We start from the raw sequence: 21,560 nt of genomic DNA, 5'->3' as shown, positions 1-21,560 counted from the left end.
GTTAAACATAATTTAAATGAAAAGTTTAATGAATGGATCAGAATAAAATGGAACAATAAAATGGCCACTCAACTGTCCTGACCCGAGAGAACATCTGAAAAACCTGATTAGAACGGAAGTTCAAATTCTAAGTGAAGAATATTGAAGAAAATGAGGGAACAGTTAATCAATTCCATTTGTAAAACTAATTACCTACGTATTATATAATACCTACCTAAATTATAAGTTCTAAAATATTTTTAATGTTGCTTTTAATTTAACAAATATTTCGAAAACTATTGAATTTAGGTATAGGGTATTAAGTTCCAATAAAGTATTAGGATACATTATACGAAATGTTCTCTTCTTTCTGTATGATTGTTGAAATTTTTCATAAAATCGATAAAACTTCTGAAACTTCTGAAACTTCAATCAGAGGTTAGTGACTGGTAGTTCTCTTTGAGCCAATTTAGCCCTCATATTTGGTTTAACAAACGTTTCGAAAATTGATTGTTTCTCTCATAGCGAACAAGGCATTTTATATACGATAAGATATAATATAAATAAACACTTTGCTTTATGGTGACGACCTTCACAGCCACCTAAGATATAAATTATAAATTTTAGACTATTATTTTATTTTTCAATGTCGCTTTTATGTTTATTGGATTTGAGTATCAATAAACTCTTCTTTCAGGCTTTTCGATATTTTTCTTATGGAAAAATTGACATTTTCTTTAACTTTTAGTGAAATAGGCTGAATGTTTGTTAAAATTTTTCATAGATTCGATCAAAGATTTTTTTGTCTGGAATGTTCATTCGGGGGTTAATTACACGTAGTTCCCTTTAAGCCAATTTAGCCTTCTTATTTGCTTTAAAAAACGTTTCTAAAATTTGGGAATAAAGGGAGTTAAAAAACAAAAAAGAAAAGGAAAAATAGTCCCATCGTATCCTTTGAATAAAAAAATTTTCGGGTTACCAATGGGATAATATCCAACTCAATATGAATCATGTGATAGATGTATATCATAATAGATTTGACCCTTTAAAAAATATCTCCATTGTCTACTTGTAAATTTTATGAAATCACAGCCCTTTAAGAGTCGTCCCAAGTTATTTATTGATATATTTGAAATGTTACGTTAAAAAAACGTGTTAATTAATAATTGTTAATATAAAAAAATCAAAACGAGAAATATTTGGCACTTGTTAAAAATAATTCTCGTAATCTGAAAACAATCCGTTTATATTTCGTACAACCTCCCCACTGAAATACCAACTGCTACGTCGAAAGCTTCTCAGAAACCACCTACGGCATGAATCAGTTTCGTTGGCGGCGCTTCACGATGATTGAAAAGCTAACCGACCCAACTTTGAAATCGACAAGCAGTCAATCGCGTGAAGAAACCCTCAGAGAAAACACAGAGTTTCAAAATTTCAACAGTGCCGAGTTACTCACGCATTTGCTTGGGAAAAATACGTCTGCGAATATCAGCAACCGGAAGTGGAAGAACACGGTGATCAGGAAACGGGTTAACGGTTTTAGTGATTCATTTTCGTCGAAATCCGTAAGCAAGGACGAGATCCGTCGGGCGGGATGTTCGAAGAGTTTTTTTGCGAAATTTTCGTCTCCAAAATCGAATAAATACCGGGCGTTGTTCGGGGAGGTTAACAGATTCGTGCACGCCGGCGACTATACCAACAAAAAGTATGGAATTATGGACGAAAACCCCTACGTTCCAAAACATTTGCCGGATCAGAAAGTGAAGGACCGGCGCGATGAGACTTCAGAGGCTCAGTACGGCGGTGATCCGTCGGAAAGGGGAGAATATCTCGAGTACGATGGCTTAGGCCAAAAAAAAATCCAGAGCTACCCGGTTAAAGAAAAAGTACAAGACGTCGATCAAGCAGAAGAGTTTAAAAGTTTTCCGGAAGAAACCCGCACCTACAGAGACCGAGCCTTTTTGTACAGGAACTCAAGCGAAGAGAATAGTTCCGGGATTATTTCACCTGGACATTTAATAGAAGAGGATACCAATGTTAGTGGTCCTTTTTCTGACGAGGAGTTGGTTAATTTTCCCGCTGGCGTTTTGTCCGATGAAACCTTAGACTTCATACTTTCCGGCACCGACAAGAAATTGCATATCGTACCACCCGCTGAGGAAAATGCGGGCGGCAGCAATGAGCTTGATTCTGGATCTGACATGGTGTCGTCTCTTAAAAATATTCGACTGGAAGAGAATTTCAGTGATGAAGAATGTTTTAGACCCGGCGAGAACGACAACGATATGGTATTAGTTCCTTCCGGTAAGTTCATGAATATTCTTTTTCACGATCTAGTTTGCCGGAAAAATAACAGTTACTAGATTCAATCTGAAGTTGAAATTTTTCTTGTAGGCGTAATACCCCCTCAACAATTAGTATAATACCCATGTTGAGGAGGCGGCTATCTTTTTAAAATATTTGTCTTGTTCTACAAGAACTGGGTATTAATATAATTTAAAATAATTATTACAAATGAAATAGATTTATTGTACTCAAGTATTAGGATCAATTACAGAGCAGATAACGTCAGAAAATAATATTGATTTAATCTGACCCACTAATGCACTAAATTGTTATGGCACCGCGAAAATAATCCCTAGTTCCCTGTATAAAATTCTAAGAAAAAAAACTATTTTTTATCACGTTCAAACGACAACTTTTGATGTAAAACATATATTTTTTAATTCCGGTGACGTCCGTACTTTATTTCAAAATTTTGGGTTTTAACATTTTTGCTATAATTATGGCGATTGTGCAATGCATCAAAAAGGTTTTTTTTTCTTGAAATGAAGAGATAAAATGTGTTTCAAATTAAATGCTGATTTTAAATATAATTTTTATTTTTAGGAATAAACTGCGGCGCACCATTTCTTTAAAAATATTCCATACAAATCGGGTCGCACGTCACTAGTAAATTTTTAAAAAATATCTGAACAGCTAAAAAAAATAAATACAAAAAATTATAACTTTTCTTCCGGATTTCAATAATATAAAGTTTGCCTATGTTATTTTCAGTCGTTTTTAAAATATTGACTCTTAAATTGTGGGTGAAATTATAAAAAACTTAAATACATTTTTGTGACATGAATTTGGATTTTTATTTTTATTAATTTTTCTTTAATTATTTGGATTAACAGAACATAACAAAAACTATGATGTAATAACAAATAGCTCAATTTTATTTATTTAATTTAATAATTATTTACTCCATTTCCTCATCTTATCCCCATTACTTATTTATTTATATCTGCTATTTTCTCTTGTATTTTTCGTCGCAACGGTTCCAAGCCCGATCGAAATATGTTTAATGGATTAAGGTCGGGGTTATTAGCTGGCCATCATGTACCAAATGCGAAGTCTTTCCTTCGGTTAGTTCAGATATGTTATGGTGCGCAGTGCGGTCTTGGTGCCTTATAACTTTCATTACATTGTTGCAAAACATTAAGGTGTCTAATTCCAATTGAATTTCCCTTAAGATTAAGAGGACCTATAGATCTATTCTTTATTTAGCTTTGGTTAATTTTGGGCACATCCAACATGAGAAGAGGCTCGTCATTATATTTTAACAACTTGATGTTTCCGTAGTGTTTTGTATTGAACATGCCTGCTGTGCAAAATGTTGCTTCCTGTGAAAATAATATTTTTATTACAAAATCTGTCTTTGGCTTTTTCTGTTCCTCACTTAAATTTTGAACGAATAAATAAATCTTTTTAGTATTTTGTGAAAATTAAAATATTTAAATGAGTGTGAAATTTAATTTCGTTATTTTATCTGTTTCCCTTGAAAGTGTAATAAAATAATGGGGATCCATTTTCATTTCTTGACACAACTAGCTTGTTCTTCTTCTGAATTGGCCATGGCAAAAATAAATAAAAAAAAATTAAAACGTACTTTTGATAGAAATGCAAATATTTTTCTTATTCTAACTTTTGAAGAGTAGGCTGTAGATATGGTGACAAATATTAACACAACGCCCTGTACAAAAAAAATCTATTGCTGCTTGCAATCAGTGTACCAGTATTTTGAAATCTAGAGTGACTTGAAAATTGTGATTTTAACACTCTGATCTCGCAAATAAAAATTGTCACGATTGACTGATCTTCGCCGTTTCTGTATCAATTTTTCCATTCAATTTTTGCAAATTTTCATCATTTTTAACAAAGATTCTAAATTAAAAATTTTTGGAGTCAGCCACATAAACTTAATTTTAAAAAATAATGACCTGCTTTTTTCCAAATAAAGACTTTCTTCTTTTTTTTTAATATATAAAGTTCAATTAATAATTATTTAAAAAAAGCACAACTCGAATTTAGATAAAAAATGACCTTGACCGTTTCTAAAATTACAGGAACCAGATGCAGGCGTGTAAAAAATTAAGTTGACGTAGATGAAGAAGAGGAATAACTAAAATCAGCCTGGACACAACACATTTCTCCAAATTTATTTCAGTTGAAAAAAATCAGCATTTGCGTCTACTAAAGTCCATATTTTTAACCATTTTGGATATTACTCATTTCCTAGTTTCTATAGACCATCTTCAGGATAGATGCCGCCACTTAAGTGGTCAAAATTTCACCAAAACTAACCAAATTTTGAAACATAATTTCAAGAAACGCCCTAATTAATAAGAAGACCTTATCACACTCCTACTAATGTCTCTAGTCAAAAAACTCGTTAAGAATCGTTCGAGATAAAGCGACGTGATTGATAATTTTTAGTGGTAATTAGAAAAACATTTGTCGTTCACTAAATTCCTAGTAGGCTGCGAGTAAAAGCTGAAGCGATTATTTTTAACTGTTTGCTATATGCCGGAGGTGCCGGACTAGAAATATGTTTACCAATAGCTCCGTGATAACGTGTTCGGCGATAGCAAATTACACCATGGTCGAATTCTCGGAGGCTGATTCATCCCGTTCGCTTTACTAAAATTTTCCCGCTCAAATTTTATCGGCAATGAAATCTCTCGATGTAGTTCCAAGAGCTGGAAGTGACTGGTTCAGAAGCACCCAATTTCATTCATGGAATATACGTCCCGTAACGGCCCTCCGGCAAAATACCGATGCTGCTCGCATACCACCTTGTTTAGTCACCTCAAAATATAATTTTTACAAGAAAATTGATTAAACGACGAATAATAAAATTGTATCAGTGTGTGAAGTTGACAACTTCAGGATCTACTTGATTTTGTAAATTTATAGAGCGATTTTCCCCAAACTCGATGGCCTATTCGAAGTATTTCGAGAATAGATAAAGATATACAGTGAACGGCTAAAATATGGATCAAATTGAAGATTCGGATTTCTGCAATGATGATGATCTCCCTTTTTCTATGAGCAAAAGAATAAAAAACATACATTTAATTTTGAAATGAACAGGTAACTAGTACCAGTAAATTAAATTTTTACAATTACATTTGTCAGTTAAAAAGTGAAAGAGAATTAAAATTTTAATTTTTGTTTGTTATGGCGACAAATCGAGAACTGAAGAAGATGTTTGTAATTTGTGTAATGAACAATACCAAGGAAGACCCATCCATCCAAGATCAACAGTCAGTAAAATTGAGAAAAAAATTGTAGAAACAGGGTATGTAAAAGGTCTTCTACGGCCAGGTCGTCCAAAAACTAATGAAAAAACAGAAATTAACATTTTATTAGAAGTTGAGGGTTATCCCATCATTCATCTTCTGAAGTAGCTTCAAATAATAATGTTAAGCAACTAACATCTTTTGAGTGTATTAAAGGAAGAAAAGTATCATACGTACAGTTATGTCAAACTATGATGGAAATGTGCAACTTAAAACCATTTTTTCATCGTCAGATACCGTTTAGTGATGGTACAGTAATTAAAACTGTAGGAATTGGATTACAAATAATTCTCAATGGTGGAGGGAGACTCTTACACAACATCCACAAAAAATAAATATTTGGACCTTATCCAAATGCAAATCAGTCTAATAAAGAGATTTGGTTTCAGCAGCACTGTGCTCCGCCCCATTTTACTTGACAAGTGCGGGAATATTGAAAAACCGTATTTTGGTCTGCAAGATCTCCAGATATTACTCCGCTAGATTTTTTCTTCTGGAGATATTTAAAATCAAAAGTGAAAAAAGAACAATTTCAATTCTCTGGGTGTCATTGAGATGCGCCATATTCAGATCTTTACTGGTAGGTATTACTTATCTGTTCGTTTTAAAATTGAATTTGTCTTTCATTCTTTTGCTCATAAAATGTAACTGTATAGGGTATGCTACATGAATTATGCATGAAACTTTACGTAGAATTCGAAAATTGATTTTAAAAAATGGTGTTCCACTAAAAAAAAGAAATTTGTTACCAGCGTCTACTTTTTGATCCACCCTGTATATTTTCTATAACCAAAACTTTAGAACTTTCTATGTAACATACATAGAATAGCTTGCTTTAGCTATTTTCAGGATAAAAAATTGACGAATACAATTATCTATCTTAATCTGATTTTTTTACAAAGTCTTTGACATGGTTCATCGCTGTTAAACTGGAAATTCCGATTTGCCGGGGAAGGTTCTGCTTGAATGTGACTTCCAGGGTTCCGCAGGGTTCACAGTTGGGTCCTTTGCTTTTTGTTTTATTTTTTTTATGATATAGGACATTTTTTTCTGGACTATCGCCCTTCATTATATTCCGATGCCCTGAAGGTTTCTCAGGTCATTAATTCAAGTCTGGAGATAATAATTTTGCAGGCGGACGTACTTTTTGAGTACTGCGATCTGAATCAACTCCACTTAAATGTCACTACATAATTTTTCTAAACTGAAGGAGTTATTCTGAGAACTATTAAGGGCTTTAAGAACCTCCCAGATTATTTAATTACATTTTATGTATGGTAAGAATTGTTTTGGAATATTCGTTAACATCTTGTAGTCCGAAGTACCACGATTATGTTGATCGAATCGAGAGTGTCCAAATAAAATTCATTAAAGCTACACAAAGATACTATTGTCACCATGATCGCTTGCCTATCACTGCAGCTCAGAAGCCCGAATGATATCTTCTTTGTTTATGAGCTAATAAATAACCTTATCGGTTATGAATTTTGTGTTAACAGACTTTCAGCTGCAACTTTATAACTCTTCTTATACGATGCATGAGAATGTATAATAATAGTGTCAAAGATGATAGTAGTATTGACTTACTATTAATTTAAGTGCCTTTAATAAACTTATGAGGAACAGAATGTCTAATGACATCAACAACACTCAACATTTCACTGAGCTTGATCTTACTTCGCGTATTCATCAGCATGCCTCTAGCTTTATTTTTTATGTTGGATTTTTTTTAGACTAGAGTAATGCAATTTATATGACTGATTTAATGGAATGACTGTTTTAATGGTATATGAGCATATGCAAAAAAAAGTAGATTAAATTGTTTAAACATTTAATCGTTATTCTTTTGAACTTTTTTTCATTAATCGGAGGCAAATTTGGATAGAGCTCATTGAATTTCATGCATTTTATTGCTGTAATCTTATTCTACTTGAATATAAAAGAGCAATAAAAATATCATAATTAATATGCGTCATTAGCATCATGTTGGTAAATAATTTTTTTAATTTTTATCTAAGACGGTTGAAAGATAGTTAATTATTTCCATGATTAATGCACATTTTAAAAAAATGTGCAATTTACAATTTAACAAGTAGTTCTTTTCTTAGCAAAAACACAAAAAAAGAGTTTTTGGTACTAAGGCGAAGATATTTAATATGAATACTACTTATTTTTCGTTTCTAGATCCATTTGAATGGACCGACAACCACATAGAAGCATGGCTCGTGTGGAGTACAACAAAATTTGGGTTGGATCCTCCTCCCGATGTCAGAAAGTTTCCTAGAAACGGGATTGAATTGTGTAATATGAGCCGAAGTGAATTTGAAGATCGATCTGATTCTAGAACAGGTATATATTATAAAATCATTCTCTCTCTTTGCTAATACGTACTCGTTAGAATCATTTTCACACGCCCTTTTGGCTATTTGCCCACAACATTTCTGTTCCCTAAAATTCGAGAATAGTGACACCCTCCCCCGCTACTTGGAGCTTCCCTCGCGTCACTTTACTACTACTTTTTGTATTTGTAAAAAGACAACCCAAAGCGTTTTTAATATCAGTCATGTTGACCTTGTAGTCTAACCAAATTAGTCGTAAAAATGTGGAGAATAGAAGAAATTATTCAGAACCCAATACTTACAATTGACCCAGCAAGAAAAAAAAATAGCCCAATTTAAATTTTTGATGAAGGTTTCGCGGATTTGAGAACCCACACAGCGAATTATCTAGAAAGTTCCCAACTTTCCATGATCAGCGGTTCAACAGAAACTCGCAAAAGATTTTGGTAAATTTTGGTAGCTTATATCCTCCTGATTTACAAGTTGGTCTTTTGTTTACATTTTTTCTGCAAGTTAGTTGTTTTCACTCCTTAGGTGACTTTATCTCCAAAATTTCTTTTACTCTTTTATTTGTCTTGGGATTTATTTCTTTTTTCCCCTTAAATGATTGTTCTAGTTCCAGTTTGCATGTGGAAGATGTCAAAAGAGCAGCCTTGCTAGCTTTTCTTTCACTGATGCTTTTTGTTCAAGAAGTTTTTGGTTAAGCCCTTTAAAAGAAAACAAGGCAATAATTTGCCTAAACATTTAAATGTGTAGCATGGGACCAGCTTTCGTCAAGTGCGCTGTTGAAATTGAAAAAAATAGGCTGTCTATATTATTCGCCTAGTCCAGTCTAGTCAGAGAACTTACTCTAACTAAAAATCCCAGCAAAAATATTTAATTTTTCTCGTGACATTTAACATTGGAAAGAAAATTGGGTCTCGATTCATATTTTATTTTATTTTATTAGAAAATAAGTAAGAAAAATTCATAAAACTTGTTCGAAATGATCGCCACCTTTTTCGAAACAAAGCGACACTCCGCTCTACTTCAACAATCATTTCCAGTAAAGCAGGTTATGAAAAAACTTAAAGAGGCAAAAAAAGTATTTTAAATTGGTTAATCTTAGAAAAGTATCAAACATACAAACAAGTAGTGGTGTAGAATGATTTTTAATGCAAACAATTAGAATACATTCTGTGACGCCTCAGGAATAAATCCTTTCTTTCTGTCTTTTCTTCTGATTGCATTGAAAGTAAAGCAAATGAAAATGTCAAATTTTATAAAAAAGAAAAAAGGTTTTTGAATAAAAAACGATTTTTTAGATCTTAGACATTTGACGATTTAACCTTAGATCACCCTGTATAACAATTTTATATAGTATATAATGGAGAACATAAAAGTCGTATATCATTAGGTAGTGGAAGGCTTCAATGACAAAATTTCAGACCTTTAAGAATTTTGTCTTCTTAAAAATCTTATTTTCTTACACTATTGGGTTTTAGGTACCATTCTAGCAAAATATATCGCGTTCCTGCGCCACAGCGTCACGGGAAGAGCAAGCAGTCCATTAAACGTAGAATGCAAGGTTTTTCAGGAAAGCAGCCGCGACGGCGCAGACTGTAAGTGATTGTTTTCCTAACCTATACCGAAAAAAAAACCATTCGATCTCGGCACGTATTTCCCGAAAATTATCCGTTTACCGATAACGACGGAATGAATCCCTTCTTTTATATTACCCTTCGAAGACTATTTACTTTATTCAGCTTGCGATTAACGTTTCCCAGTTCGATCTGTTTTCCGGCGAAACCGATTTACGCGTTCCGGTGGGATTCCGGTCGGTCTTTATCTGGACTCGTGCCCCCGCTTTTTATCGTCGAAATTAAGTGTTTAGATAGTTTTCTGGGAATTAAGGAGATTAAGTGGCGTAACACTTTCGATTCTGATCACGTGTGCAACTGTGCTTTATTCATTTGAAGGAATTCTTCACGCTGATGCGATTGCATTTTTGGATTTCTCTTTTCGACGTTCAATAATAATCATAATATCAAGAAATCCAAAATTAACCCTTAGTCACTTGCTACACATGGATGACTTGGAAATTCCAGTAACAAAGAAGAACTGCACAGACAACTAGAACTACAAGAATTTAATAACATCAGATTAATGGACAAAGTGGAATTTCCAGCACTGCCCTTGCACGAAAGATATAAAGCAGGCACTAACCGCTGATCGCAAAGCGATGAAGCAAGAGGTAGAGGAGAATCTTACGAAAAGGGTTGCATGCGGCCCAAAGAGGGAAATTGTATACTTACTTGTATGTGGTATAGTGGTAGCTGACAACAACTACTCTCTACTGAACCTGACTGCTGCAACTCCTACTGAAATAAAAACAACAACTACACGGAAGATGCGCAGCGGCCTTGCATAGCAGTGAAGAAGAGGCTGTCCATTATATATCTTACCGAGGGGAGTCTGACACGTGATACTGAGGGATTTATTCAAGCAATTCAGGATCAGGTGACGGTGACACAAAATTACATTAAGTATATCCAGAAAAAACACCTACACGTTGACCAGTGTAGGATGTGCGGAATAACACAGGAATCTATTAAGCATCTGTCGTCTGAATGCCAAACCCTAGCGCCAAAAGACTACACAGGGCGGTACAATAGAGTTGCAGGTATATTTCACCAAGAAATTTGCAAAAAATATATGATTAATAAAATAACACCGTTTTATAAATACTTAAGTGGAACTATAATAGAGAACGACAATATAAAAAAATATTGGGGCAGGGAAATGGTAACGGATAGAGAGACTTGCCATAATAGACCCGACAGTGTTGAATTGAACGGAAAGAAGGAATGCGCGAATATTTTTGACATCGCGATACCACTCGATGATAACATCAAAAGAGTCAGAAATGAGAAGTTGGATAAGTATCAGCAATTGGCCCTGGAAATAAAAGACATGTACTGATTAAACTGTATCAAAATTATACCAATAGTTATCTCCGCGAATGGCTTAATTGACCAGCAGCTCCCCAGATTTTTGAGGCAAGCTGAACTGTCGGCTTCGAAAATAATAATAGCACAGCACAGTTAGAAGAGTGAATAAAACGTTGAAAATTCCGAATACCGGAAATATAGTAAAAACGAAACCAACCAAAAGCAACCATACAATAATCACCAGAAACGTAAAATTTTATCTTTTAATGGTAAAGTAAGCCGGTGTTACATCAGGTGTAAGGTGGAAGGTGGAATAATGGATAAACCTCCTGATGTGTTGAAAAGAACTAACAAATACTTTCATTGTTTTAAAGTGATGTCATTGTCAAATTATTTATTTGCACCTAGTGCAGGTAGTGCCACCTGGGTTTGGGTCAATTTATTTGTTCTACTTATTCTTATCTATAATCGGTATGTGCGTGATGGCATCGTCGGCAATAAAATTCCAGACGGAATGAAATAGATTGTTCATCTTGCTTCCACTTATACTTCAACAGATCAATGCAAGACACTAACTAACCAAAACTAACGATCGCGATTATATTACTTGGGAGTCAGAGACACAGAATCAGTTGTACTTGGCAATTATTAATTTGACTAGTACGTCCATATTCCGGGTGTTCCTTAATGATATGCGAATATTTAAAATTAATTAATTTTAAAAATTATGATAATTAGTAAATTATTGTCCCAAGTCTCTGTCCATGCAATAGTAAATATACAAGTAAATCATATATAGTTTAAATTTACGATGAAACATCTTCATCATAGCTAAAATTACAACTGCTACTACAGGAAAAATGATCCTTGGTGTACATTAATAACAACTGGTGGTACCGTTATATCAAATGTTTTTTCTTTTTGCCAGTATTCTTTTATTATATTTTCTGTATGTGTTTTACAACTTATCCAATTTTCTTTGTTTGGAGAGCTGTCTTCTAAACAGATGCTACTGTAGTATCATGGTGCCCTGCCTCACTTACAATATTTTTATTAAAAAATATTTCGCCCTGAGCCCATACCATTTTTATGACATTAAATATACAATGGCAGGGAGGCAATCTTAAAACGACTCATTTCAGCAATCATTTCGTCTGTAGCATACGCCAAGTTTGTTTTGTAATTCTTGACAATTTTTAACAACTGACATTTTAGACCATTTTCTGGGTAATTGATCCGCTTACTGAGCAGCTAATTGATAATTTCTTTTCTTGTCGATGCATTGGTACACTAAGTCTAGAATGATATCGTGCATTATCCATAATAATTTGAGTTTATGAGTTTCTCACGGGAAACTACACATGAGAAATCTTTCCCTTATAAATTTTTTTCGCCTGCTTTCAAGAATTCGCCCTCTGGACGGAATTTCCCATTTTAAATTTTGAATAAATTTTTTAAAAATTTTGCTCATAAATTTCTTCAAATTTGCTTTTAAATATTCCCACTTCAACTGATTCATTATTATTGTGTGTTTAGTAAGAATGCTCTACAAAAAGTAGACTAAAATAAATTGGCGTCAATTAATTACTCCATAGAAAACTTGGATACATCGTTAGAAGCAAAAACTGTTTTTTCGGCTAGGAAAGCGGTGACGACTGTTTCTTGGGACAGCCACCGAGTTATCTTGATTGATTATCTTCAAGCAGGGAAAACTATTACGGAAATATACTACGCATCATTATTTGACAAGCTGAAGGCAGAAATTGCTGATAAAACGCCACCATTTGTTGCTGCTAAAGTAAACTGAACCGGTGTTACATAATTGACATCCACAGCACTATAAATACAATTAACACTCCATTGAAGTAAAGGGTGGACTTCTATCCAAAAAGTTTGTGGGGGGAGTTGGAAGTTGAAAAAACGAACAAATTTACGGAAAAAATATGTCATGTCGTAGGTAGTAGCACATTACCGCTCTCCTGAAACCTCGAACTATTTGATCTAACCGCAACAACAGTCGCTACATATATGAGAGCTGTATAATTGAAATATTTAGATTTATTTCGTAGATATTATTTTCTGTAAAAGTTTACGCGGAATAATTGTGCCACGTTCTTTTTAACGAAGCGTTTTACGAAGGTCGTTACATTTATAAGATTTCAAATCAGGGGAAAACCCACAAGAACCGTTTAATTCAAACCGCCACACCGGATAATTTCTCGGAATTGTTTGTCACAGTTATACAGTGTTACTCGCAATTACCTTTCGTCGTTAAGTTTTGTCAGTTCCAAAAAGTTTTTTGCTATAATATCATATTTTAAATTTAAGGAAGACTGAGTTACACGGTTTTTAAAGTAAGCAAAAAATAATATATGCAAATTTTCTGGATTCCTCGTGAGTCGGTTGTTTATAAATCTGACGTTTCGCCAATCATCTTGTAACAGCTTATATATTGTTTGAGGGGGGCGGAGCTATAGAATCTTTCATGTTCTTTGAGCCTAGTCGCTATTTTTCTTCCAGTCTCAATGTATTCTTTGCAGCGTATACATGAAATCTGTAAACTTCTTATATTTCAAACTGAATTTTACCTTTAATAGATGTTGAGAAATTTTTGGAAAAATGGTAAAACTGGTTTCATCGTTATATTTCTTAAGGACCTTTGAAATACGGTGAGTGATGTTTGGAATGTAGGGAAGAACAACAGTGGCAAGTGTGGGGTTGCTTTCGGATTCATTGTCTTGGAAAGGTTATGGTGAAAGCCTTTCGATTCAATCAATCATTAAATTCCTATATCAAAGCTGAAATATTATTAATTTTCTCTTATGTCATCATATCTGATTAATAGAAGTGACAAATTTTCGTATCAGGCGCAATTAGTTTCGGGGGTGCCATAGGGGCCCAATTTTAGGACCTCTGTTATTTATTGTGTATACTTCGAACATTTTAAAATCACTAACTTTCTTTCAAATTCAAGCGTTTGCCGACGAAACACAAATTTATTATTGTTTTGTTGATGATGATGATGATCTTTTGGAGATAAAATAAAATATAAATCACGATTTACGAACCTTGAGTGAACTCTCCAAAAGCCATAATCTGAAGCATTTGTTTAGATAGCGAGCTAAGATTTAAAAAAACGTTTAAAAAGTATGTTTCAAAGAGCATTAAAAATATTATACACCCAGGTAGCAGAGGCTCGTCAAAGTGACGTCATTTTCGAGAAACACATCAAATTGACGTAAAAAAGGACGTCTTATAACATCACAAAAATGACCTCAAAATATCGATACAAAATGACTTTATTAATTCTACTAACTATAAACTATAATTAAATTTTTCTATTTAAAATCACGATGTAGCTGAATATAGTTGATAAAAGTGTATTATATTCATAAGAAATATTATTTTTTATAATATACATATTTATGATATTCCAAAGAATATATTCTAGATAACCCGACCGCACTCACATAACTAAGAATTTCTCAAGATGCGTTAAAGTTTTCCATCGTGTGAATAGCAGTGTTGCTAAATCGACGCGCATTGCAAAGGTAAGATAAAAATATTCCCGCTTAAAAATAACAAATTTATCCAAATCAGTTGAATAACTTTTTTTGAAGTCAACAGTAAACTTGGAAAGTTTTCAAATCTTATACAATTATTTTCCCTTAGTAATCAGCAATTCATCGCTCGATATCACTAATTAATCTGAGTATTCAGTGCTTCCGGCAGATGGTATATTCAGTAATGATACGGATATGTTTTTCTTTTAAATAAACTTCATTCGCCAAGATATTAAGAAAAAATGCGCAGAACATCAAATCTCACCTGTTAAGAATGAGTTGCAACTAAATCAATACCCTTAATTGAAGAAAATTCAACAATTAAGATAATATATTATCTTATAAGAAGTCATTATTATCTGTTAAATATCGTGCGATTGATTTTCTCTAGACATAGTTTTGTCATATTCCTTTGTTTTGGTGGCCACGTATATTTAGTTCTGGACAAGCTGGTGAATACAACACTGCGGCCCCGGTCCAAAACACGTTTCCCGTTCAGTTCATTTATTTTCCCCTTGGGAGTTCCAAATCTCGATAATCTCGTTGGAAATCTGTTACCGTAATGATGATTGCCAGTTTTATCAATCTGCCCCGGGCGAGGAAAGTTAAACTATTCCTTTTATTGAGTGTTTCCTTTGATTTGGTTCGATCGGATAAATTAAAGAAAATTGATTTCCGTGATTTATTTTTTAAGTATGTTTGCGTATTCAATGGTGTTAATTACTCAGATCATGATTTCTGATTGACTCTATGCGAATCGCACGAGAAGAATTGTTCTCAAAAATGAACTCCATTCAATTTTGTTATAGTTATTCGAGTTCAAATATTGATGTTGAAAAAAAATGCTAAAAAAGCACCAGGATATGAAATCATAACAGGCAGGATGCTGCAGAAGCTAAGTGAAAAAGAAATAATAGCAATTAAACAAATATTTAATGGCATTGGCGACTCAGACAATGGAAAGTAGCTGAAAGAATAATGCTCCCAAAGCCGGGTAAAAATCCAACAGATCTGGGTTCATATAGACCAATATTATCAAAAGTATTCGAAAAACTTATATTAAAGCAAATTGAACCTATACTGCTTTGCAAAAATATTATACCGCATCAACAGTTTGGCTTTTATAAGAAACACACAGTGGAAGATTCATCGAATAGGTAAGCAAGTCAGCGACGACTTAAAAAATAAAAGGTTTTATTCTGCAGCCTTTATAGATATCACTCAAGAATTTGATGAAGCACCAGGGCCTGTTGTATAAAATTAAAAAATTATCACATCACTTTTAAGAAATACTCAAATCAGATTTAAACAGCAGATTTCTCCTAGAAAACATCAATCTGAACATACGAATATACATCAAATTAACTCCGGAGTACCTCAAGGAAGTGTGCTGGGACCAGTACTGTACTTGTTGTTCACCTCCGACTTACCAATCATACTGACTGTCTCCACTTTCGCTGATGATACAGCAATATTAGCTTCTTACGAAAATCCGGAAGCAGCAACCAGGAATCTACAAAACAATCTAAATAAGATATAACTATAGCTAAAGAAATGGAAAATAAAAGGCAACGAATCAAAATCTCAACACATCATATTTACACTAAGAGGAGACCACTGTCCTCCAGTAATACTAAACAACACCAAGTTAACACAAGTAGAGAGCGTAAAGTATATGAGCATAAATGTAGAGAAACATCTAACATGGAGAACACACATATTCAATAAGAGAAAACAACTGGGACAAGAGCTCTGGTGATTAGTAGAAAATCGCAACTGTCACTACAAAATAAGATTCTTGCATATAAAACAATTATAAAACCCGTTTGGATATGCGACATCCAGCTACGGGGATCTGCCTTCCAGTCATAAAGTCATGAGAATCCTAGTTGACTGTCCTTGCCCAACCAAGTCATAGAAAAATACCTACAAATTTGCACCACCAAAAATGAAATAAAACGCTGTAGTGAGAAATACAGAGAGCAAGATAAAACTGGTGAAGTGCTCCATCCAAAACGTTGCAAACCAGACTAGATTTAATTAGTCATTTATACATGCATGTTTAAGAGAGGAGATACTTCAAGGAATTTTGGAGTTATTAAAAAAAATACAAGGGGTCAAAGTTGAAAATATTTTAGATATTGTTAATAACACAAATAATATTACAGCTTGTATTCTCTATTTCAGATTCTCCCTATCGATTCTAAAAGGAAGTAAATAAGATAATATTGGAATAAGACTTATTGGTCTCTATGAACCCAGATCTGTTGGACTTTTACCTGGCTTTGGGAGCATTATTATTTCAGCTACTTCCCATTGATGGGGAAAATGAGTGTAATTGCTTTTATTCCTTGTTATTTATTTATTTAGACAAACAGACGGACGTAGCTATCCAATTAAAATATAATAAAATATAATTATAACTGTATATACGTTTCTTTTGGTTTTGGTATATTACAATAATTAAAAGGTTTTATGAAATTGTCATAGTAGTGTACGATATCACTGAAGGGTTTCCAAGCCTCTCTCTCTATCTCTATTGAAGCGTTCCATAGCATCAATCTACTGGTCTACGCAGACGATATCGTCTTATTAGCTCAATCTGAGACCCAATTGCAGAAAATTCTTAACTCCCCTTCGTCAATCAAACCAAAACTCTTTCGGCAGCACTATCTATGCTGAGAAAGAGTTCAATTTTGCCTCATATCTCTTATGAAAGTGTTAAGAATTGACGAGAACCGTCTCCCCGAGCTATATCTGATAAACCACACAAGGCACACCATATTCAACTGGGCATGTCAGATTAGAGATGTGTTTCGTGAGTTTGGTTATTTGTATTTATATATTTTTTTTTCAAGCAGTTCTCACTGCACGATTTTTTACTCATGGTTTGCACCTTCTGTTGTACCACTCAGCTATTTAAATTCCCAACTGCCAATGTCGTTTGAGTACCAACATTTTTCTGAAATTCTCATATAAATGCTGCTCCTACTTCACATTAAGCTAGATCAGATTTTAAACAATTTACCAAGTTGTATTCGCTTGAATCAAATTTGTGATGGCATAGTCGGCAATAAAATGCCAGACAGAATGATATGGATTGTTCATCTTGCTACCACTTATACTTCAATAGATGTTCCGCTTTAAATGTCTATCCGATTAATGTAAGACAGCCGTGACTAACAATCACGATTATATTACTTGGGAATTAGAGAGACAGAATCAGTACTAGGCATTTATTAATTCAACTAGTACGCCCATACCCATGTATTTTCTATGTAATAATAGATAGGGGTGTTCCTTAATGATATGCGAATATTTAAATAGATGAATCTATATGAAAAAATTATAATAATTTGTTAAATAAACTATTGTCCGAAAACTCTGTCTTATTATATCATACCGTATAAAATATAATTTGCCAAGAGTAAATATTTAGTTTTGGTTAGTTTACGATGAAATATCTTCATAATCACAGTCAAAATTGGAACTGCTACTACCAGAAAATGATCCTTCGTCTACATTAATAACAAGTGGCGTTACCTTTACATCCAATTTATTCTCTTTTTCGCAGTATTATTTTATTAAATTTTCTGTATGTGTTATCCAACTAATCCAATTTTATTTGGTAACAGTCTGTAGAGCTGATTTCCGAACGGATACCACTACAGTATCGTCTTGCCTTGCGTCCCAATATTTTTGGTTTTATGATCTACTAAACTATCGCAAATCGTTCCGACCATATATTAATTTTGTAATAACTATTGTATTGTATCGGTGTATTTTGAATCACAGATTAATATCTTTTTTCCTATTTGTTTACTTTTTTGTTTTTTAAGTTTACAGTAAGGTCTGAGACGGACTTGAAACAAATAAATAAGTAACTACATTGAATTTAATTGAATATATTTGTTTTTGTTGAAATTTTTGATTGTTTAGAATAAAAGAATTCAACACAGTTAAAAAAATCTTAGTGCAGTTTACTAAAATAAAATTAGTGAAAAATACAGTAAAATAAATACAGATCAATGGAACAACGCAGTTAATATCTATATAATATCTTTTTTCTCGTGAACAGAATACACTGACATATATCAAGATTTAACAATAACCATTAAATCTAAAATCTCTTTTTTTGCTTTTAAATCATCGGCAAAAGAAGCATGAATGGAATTGTGAAAACAAAGGCCAAAATGATGATGCTTTTTTTCGATTGACAAAAACAAATCTGTGACTTAACTTTGCAATAATCGAATAAAGAAGAAGTTCTTTCCCAGTTTTATCATCACAGTTGGTTGATGTACTTTATCAAAAGCCTTTGGAAAATCGGTGTACACATCACAGAAACCAAGTTTGTAAGAACTGAGCCTTTTTTGTAAAAACCATGTTGACTTGGATATATGTCTTTTTTTACGAAAAAAAAAACAACTGTGAACATACAATAACTATGCCTATGGAATTAAGAAAGAGAGAGAGAGAGAGAATTTGCTTCTCGAAAACAATTTGCCTAAACAATGTATGGACTGCACCACTGGCTTTTACGTTCAATTATCTATCTAGGGCAGTTTCACGAGCAAAATTTCTTTCGTACATCGGCATTCAAAGTCTCACGGAAAACTAACATACCGTGGCAAAAACACCAAAGTTTTATATCTGTTGGTCACCGAGAAACCCTGTGATTATTTGTGACGCATTGTACAGGATTTCCATTTATAGTAGAGCGAGTGTTTAATAAACGAGGGACTTATAAAGTTTACCAAACGTGTTGCGTAGTATTTTTTTTCTACGACCGTCAGCTTTTGGGTATATTTTTGAGAGAAATCAATTCCAGTTGGTGGAAATTTTATGAACATGTTCGAAGTGGCTCGGATCCGTGGGAAACTGATGTGGTAAAATAACACTTTCCATTCGCTAGGTCGGTGTATAATTCGGTATTTTACAGAAGGGAGCAGAAATTAATATATTATGCAGCAAGTGTGGTAAACGGCATTTTAGTCACGAGTTTATTTGGCACGAGCGGAGCGAGTACCTATATTCACAGTTGTTTTTCTTGGTAAAAAATGACATAGATCCAAGTCAACATGGTTTTCACAAAAAAAGCTCAATTCTTACAAACTTTGTTTGTGATGTGTACATCGATTTTCCAACCTACTTTTCTTACTTTACTGTCTCTACTTTTTAACGACCGTTAGTTTTTGGTGCGGTAATATCCCACGTGGTAAAGTAACACCTTCCGCACGCTAGATCGGTGTGTAATTAAGTACTTTACAGAAACGAGCAGAAAAAATATATAATGAGACCAGAAAATATAAATAAAAAAAAATAAAAATAAAAATTGAAGACTTAATATATTTACTTAACAGAGTAACCACTAGTAAATTAGGAAAAAAACTTGTTCAGCTGCACAGCAAACAAAGGAGATTAGTTTGAAAATTATAAATTAATTATTATTTTGAGATACCTTTTTAATAAAAATTATAGTTACTTAACAATTTTCTTTTCCAAGATAATATTGATTATTAAATTCTACTTTTGAACAATAGACTTGAGTTATTTCAAAAACAGGCAAACCAAATACCGAAAAACTATATACTTTTAAATTAAAAAGGACTTGCATGCCCAGTAGAAATATACAGGTTGTTCCATTTAAAAAAGTAAATATGTTATTTTTTATACATTTGCGGCGCTCATTTTTTTATTGGTACGTTCAGAAGATACCAGAGAAAAATCATACAACTTTGGAATAAAAAGTTTTTGCCTATCCCTTAAATAGAGTCTGTAGGTGGGTGTCAAAATATAAATGAAGACCCTGTACAAGTACCGTAAACGGCTAAGATATGGAATAAAATTCATTTAAAAATCGGGTATTGAACTTCAAGAGAAATGCTCGCACACGTCCATCATAATTTTTTCTTGAGCATTTTTTGCAGTAAACAGAAAATTTACAGGATTGGTTAGAAAGTAAATGCGGATACCAAGTTTCTTTTTTTAAAAAGGAATAAAAACTAGAAATTTATTGATGAAATGTTCATATATATATAACAAAGTGACTAATTGCTTTTGAATGGGATTATACGAGGGTGGTCATTAACATACAATGTAACAAGATTATTACCTAAAGTTTCGGAGTTTAAATACACGTAAAATTGTGGTCTGTAATAGAAAATAAATGTATACGTACCTGTGTTTAATATTCTTTGGTTTGGTATACTACTTAGTTTAAGTTTATTAGTAATCATTCTTATTTCGTGTGTAATACCGCGTGTGTTAAATCGTGTGCGAATTATGCAAAATATGTGCGAGTCTAGTGCATCTCAGGAGATGCTCCCGCCCAAATGTAGAAAACACTTTTCTATTGAGACTAAGGAGGTTATAAACAATGTTTATTTGACTCTCATTGAACGTGGTGCCAGCAAGCTAGCATCTTTAGAAGAAACGGCCACATTTACGAAAATTCCAACATCAACTGTATGGAAAATTGTGAATAATCCCATTTCAGCGAGGAAAAAAAGAAGCGAGATATAATACGGGATAAAATTTACCAGTTATACAACGAACAAAGCATGCCTACATTAGATATCTTAATTAGGAGGCTTGAAAAAGATGAAACCGGTTTTAAATGTGGCAGAACTAACTTATGAAAGTGTATTCAACACATGGGTTTTAGATTTAAAAAAATTGACAAAAGGCAAATTTTAATGGAATCTTTTAGAATTCGGAAATGGCTACTGAAATATCTAGAAAAAAATAAGATTTACAGAGAACAACAAAGGCCAATTATTTACTTGAATGAAACCTGGTTCGACACTTATGATACCCCGGAAAAGGGTTGGCTTGACTGATAAGTGTAAAACAAACGCGCCATCAATAAGAGGTAAAAGAATAACTATTTTGCATGCTGGCTGTAAAGATAGTTGAATTCCAAATTAAAGATTCTTCTCTGGATTACCATGAAAACACCACCGCTGATTTATTTTAAAGTTGGTTTAAAAACAAACTAGGTCCAAACATTCCTCTTAATAGCGTAATTGTAATGGACAATGCAAGTTATCACAGTAGACTGTTGACTAAAACCCCTTCCTCATGTGACACAAAAGCAGCAATCCAAAACTACATGTA

At 33.3% G+C, this 21,560-nt stretch overlaps 1 protein-coding gene across 1 annotated transcript in view; it reads left to right on the top strand.

Moving 5' to 3' along the window:
* The first annotated feature begins 1,325 nt into the window (after positions 1 to 1,325).
* LOC132704507 (uncharacterized) overlaps positions 1,326 to 21,560 on the top strand; it is a 46,366-nt gene continuing 26,131 nt past the window's right edge. Inside the window, exons 1-3 of the mRNA XM_060674528.1 lie at positions 1,326 to 2,286; positions 7,794 to 7,958; positions 9,433 to 9,508. Coding sequence (XP_060530511.1) covers positions 1,326 to 2,286; positions 7,794 to 7,958; positions 9,433 to 9,508 — 1,202 coding nt within the window. The remainder of the gene's footprint in view (positions 2,287 to 7,793; positions 7,959 to 9,432; positions 9,509 to 21,560) is intronic.

Source organism: Cylas formicarius, unplaced genomic scaffold (assembly GCF_029955315.1).
Source record: "Cylas formicarius isolate icCylForm1 unplaced genomic scaffold, icCylForm1.1 PGA_scaffold_7__23_contigs__length_41026272, whole genome shotgun sequence".
NCBI classification, from domain to species: domain Eukaryota; kingdom Metazoa; phylum Arthropoda; class Insecta; order Coleoptera; family Brentidae; genus Cylas; species Cylas formicarius.
This window is presented reverse-complemented; position numbering and strand designations above follow the sequence as displayed.